Below are 3,657 nucleotides of genomic sequence, written 5' to 3' on the forward strand. Positions count from 1 at the left end.
ACACAGAGTGGGCACACAACAGACTTCAGAATAGACAGAAACAACAAACTATGGGACTCACTCTTTATTCAAGGGGGAGTGCCGAGCATCCTCTCCTTAATAGGACAGGGATGTGATTTGGTGCTTCTGAAGATATCTTTATTGCATTTAAATGATGCCATTGATTGTGCCTTTTATATCTAATATCAAGCAAGTTATTTAGCAGCCCTGAGATCATTTCTAAGAAATGAAGTAAATAATACTGCCTGGGACTCAAAGCATCTTTGTAACTTATTGCTTATAACTTAAGTACCTCAAAGTAGGGAAGGTACTCTAAAGCACAGTTTGTTCTTCTTCTCTCTCTTCTTTAGAATTAAAAATTATGATTAGCTGGACCTCATCAACTTGCACTCCGTGTGAAAGACGCTGCTTCTAAAGACTGTAGCACAGAGAAAAGAAGGCTAGTAGTTCCCATCATCCAAACATTCCTACCTTCACACATGCAAACTTTTATCAGATTAATATGCACTTTTAAGATTTGGCAGTGCAGAAAACAATTCACTCTGAGCACTGTGCACTGTGCAGAGGGATTTTAGGGTCTTCGGGCTTTGAGTGGCCAAGAGGAACTGGCACTACTTCAAAAGAGACTGCAAAAACATCGGCGGTGCCCAGCAGGGACTGTTATCAGGGAAGACACAAAAGTACATCATATCTTTGCCACTTGAATAAAGTGAAGTAGTAAAATAAATTAATGAAATGAACACATCTTGGCGACAAAAAGTGTAGAGAATTAATCTTTCCAGGTATTCTCTGGAATGAATTCTCTGGAATTCCCTGTCATGAAATTAATGCAGATATTTTTGTCAGCCACTAAATGCTCCTCAGTACCAGCCTCCTATTAACATCCAAGAAAGCCAACTTTGCCCACAACTATCATTGCATGTAATGTTTTATAATTTTATGCTCCCTTATTTTTGATACCAAGTCTCTAAAATGGCTTTCACACGTGCATGGATTAAAGTAAGAACATTTCAAGAAAAGTGAACATTTTTTAAAAAAGATAACTTTAACATTCTGTACCATCATCTTTTACCAAAGCAGTGGGATGCTACCTGCTTCTTTCTCAGCTTTCCTATAGCTCTCTTCATGTCTGCATTTCTGAGCGTATATATGAGGGGGTTCAGCATCGGCGTGATCACTGTGTAGAACACAGAGACTACTTTATCCACAGAGAAGGTGCAGAAAGGCCGCAAGTAAATGAACACACAGGGTACGAAGATCAGGCTGACCACCGTGAGGTGAGAGGCACAGGTGGACAGTGCTTTGCTCTGGCCCCGGTGGAGGTGAGTTCTCAGAGTGATCAAAATGAGCGCATAGGACAAGAGCAGGACCAAGAAGCAGGCGAGAGACAATATGCCACTGTTAGAGACCATCAGCACCTCAACCAAGTAAGTGTCCATGCAGGCCAGCTTGACGACCTGTGGGACATCACAGTAGAAGTTGTCCAGTTCATTGGGGCCACAGAAAGGCAGCCGGATGACAATCACGACCTGCGTGATGGAGTGAATGAAACCTCCACACCAGCAGCCAAACACCAACCGAAGACGCAGGTGGCTATTCATGACTCTGAGGTAGTGCAAAGGGTTGCAGATGGCAACATACCTGTCATAGGCCATAACAGTCAGCAGGAACATTTCACAGGCTCCCAGGAAGTGAAGGAAGAATAGCTGGGCCAGGCATCCTGAAAAAGGTATTACCTTCTCCCTCCGTAGGAAATCTCCTAGCATTTTGGGCACAGCGACACAGCTCAAACAGAGGTCGATGAAAGACAGATGGTGTAGAAAATAGTACATGGGTGACTGGAGCAGGCGAGCATCAGTCTGGACGACCAGCACTATCAAAAGGTTTCCCAGGACAATAACCACGTACACCAACAAGAATGTCGAGAAGAGAAATAACTGGAGCTCCCAGGAAGATGACAGGCCCAGAAGCACAAACTGCGACACCCCGGAGCCATTTTTGTTTTTGTCCAAGCCAAGAGTATCAAGTGACCTAATGTAAGAAAAGATTCAATTGGACTAAGTGGGTTAAGTTAGACAACACGGGAAAATTTATGAGGAAGTACCTCTTGCTCGTCTGCATGTACACGGCGCAGCAGAAATTCAATAACATTAAACTGAAAAGAGAACCCTTCATTAATAATGCACTGCTGTGCTCTACAAAAGACTAGTTACCCCCGACCCCCTTCTAACTGCTCCCCATCCCTCCCAGCTACTTTCACTAGAGTAGAAGCTCTGTGCCCGGAAGAGGCAATGTTGTGTCGAAAACCAGCTCTGGGAAAATACCAAGTGAAAAAATGTTTGTATTTCCTTTTCGTGATTTATAGGTTTTCATATGTTTTGAAAAATATTATTTACTTGTTTATTTTGTGGGAGAGTGTGGATGAATGTATGTGGGCGCAAGCGTGCTGTGGTATATATGTGGAGGTCAAGTGGCAACTTTTGGAAGTCTGTAACTCAGGTGTGGCAGCTGAGTGATCGCACTGGTCCAACATTTGTATTTTCTTATTCTTACTTACCCATTCAATACTGTAGTTAATTCTGAGAAATTCGGACAATTTTGTTAATAAAATCACTTATACTAAATGTAAAAAGTATATAGAGGGAACATGAGGAAAGGTCCATAATTTCTAAAAAATTAAAACCTTCAATAACAAGAAATATTTCTCTTACATACTATTTCAGTAATAAGCATGTGTGAGAAATATTCTGGGCTGAGAAAGCTCTGCATACACCTCTACCAATATGGTTGCCTTCTCCTCTTTAGCAAGGTATGAAAGTCCATCTAGTACTACCCTTTAACACGTCATGGAAGCAATTGCCTCCCCTTCTAAAATAAACTACAAAGCAAACCAAAGGGATTGTATAACATAGAAAAGTATTTGCTTTTGTGTGTACAGACATGAGCTATGCTACACTTGAGACTCCCAAGACTTCCACTATGCATCGAGAGGGGAAACATTCTTGAGAAAATGGCCTCTCTGTGGTTTTTTTGTTCTTATTCTTGGTTTGTGTAGGCTTTTTTTGGGGGGGGGAGGTTGGGGGTTGTCTAAAATGTTTAGTAAATAGGGATCAAGTTTTCATTATCCATTATAGTATAAATATAATCTCTAATACGATATTGTATAAACAGTAAAAAATAAAGAACATACACACACACACACACACACACACACACACACACACACACACACACAATTTACAATCAGATCAATGGGTTGATGAGGTGGTTGCTACAAGCCCGATGACCTGAGTTCAATCTCAGAACCCAACCCACATGGTGGAAGGAAAGAACTAATTCCTTCAAATTGTTCTGACCTCTGCACATGTGCTATGCCATGTTTACCCATTTCTCCTCATTTATACACATTCACACAAAAAGTAGATTAAAAATTGTAATTTAAAGTTTTATACTGAAGAACTTCCTATAATGCTTGATCCTTATAGGAAGGGTGTAATGTATAACAATACATTATATTTCAAAAGCATAGCTCTACAGAGAAATGGCCTTGCCTTAAAGTAGGTAAGATTAAAATTAAGCCATCATGGTAGATTAAATAAGAAATGTATAAATGTGTAAATGTATTACAACCCATATGATTACAAGCTATTTTAAGCC

General features: G+C 40.5%; 1 protein-coding gene across 1 annotated transcript; it reads right to left on the minus strand.

Annotated features, from left to right (window-relative positions):
• Nucleotides 1-537: 537 nt before the first annotated feature.
• Nucleotides 538-3,388, minus strand: Or4q3 (olfactory receptor family 4 subfamily Q member 3). Its single transcript, XM_087586881.1, has 4 exons — nt 3,385-3,388; nt 2,569-2,579; nt 1,092-1,976; nt 538-657 (listed from the first exon to the last, which is right to left on the minus strand). Exons 1-4 carry the CDS (start codon nt 3,386-3,388, stop codon nt 538-540), a joined length of 1,020 nt encoding a protein of 339 aa, XP_087443007.1.
• Nucleotides 3,389-3,657: the final 269 nt, after the last annotated feature.

The sequence above is a fragment of the Rattus norvegicus genome, chromosome 15 (assembly GCF_021556685.1).
Source record: "Rattus norvegicus strain SHRSP/BbbUtx chromosome 15, alternate assembly SHRSP_T2T, whole genome shotgun sequence".
In the NCBI taxonomy this organism is placed as follows: domain Eukaryota; kingdom Metazoa; phylum Chordata; class Mammalia; order Rodentia; family Muridae; genus Rattus; species Rattus norvegicus.

Excerpts from the sequence above, each read along its gene's own strand:
- Or4q3 (XM_087586881.1), bottom strand. Across the intron at positions 658-1,091 it reads GAAAGCTGAGAAAGAAGCAG|TCCCTGCTGGGCACCGCCGA; the intron begins GTAGCATCCCAC and ends CCCTGATAACAG.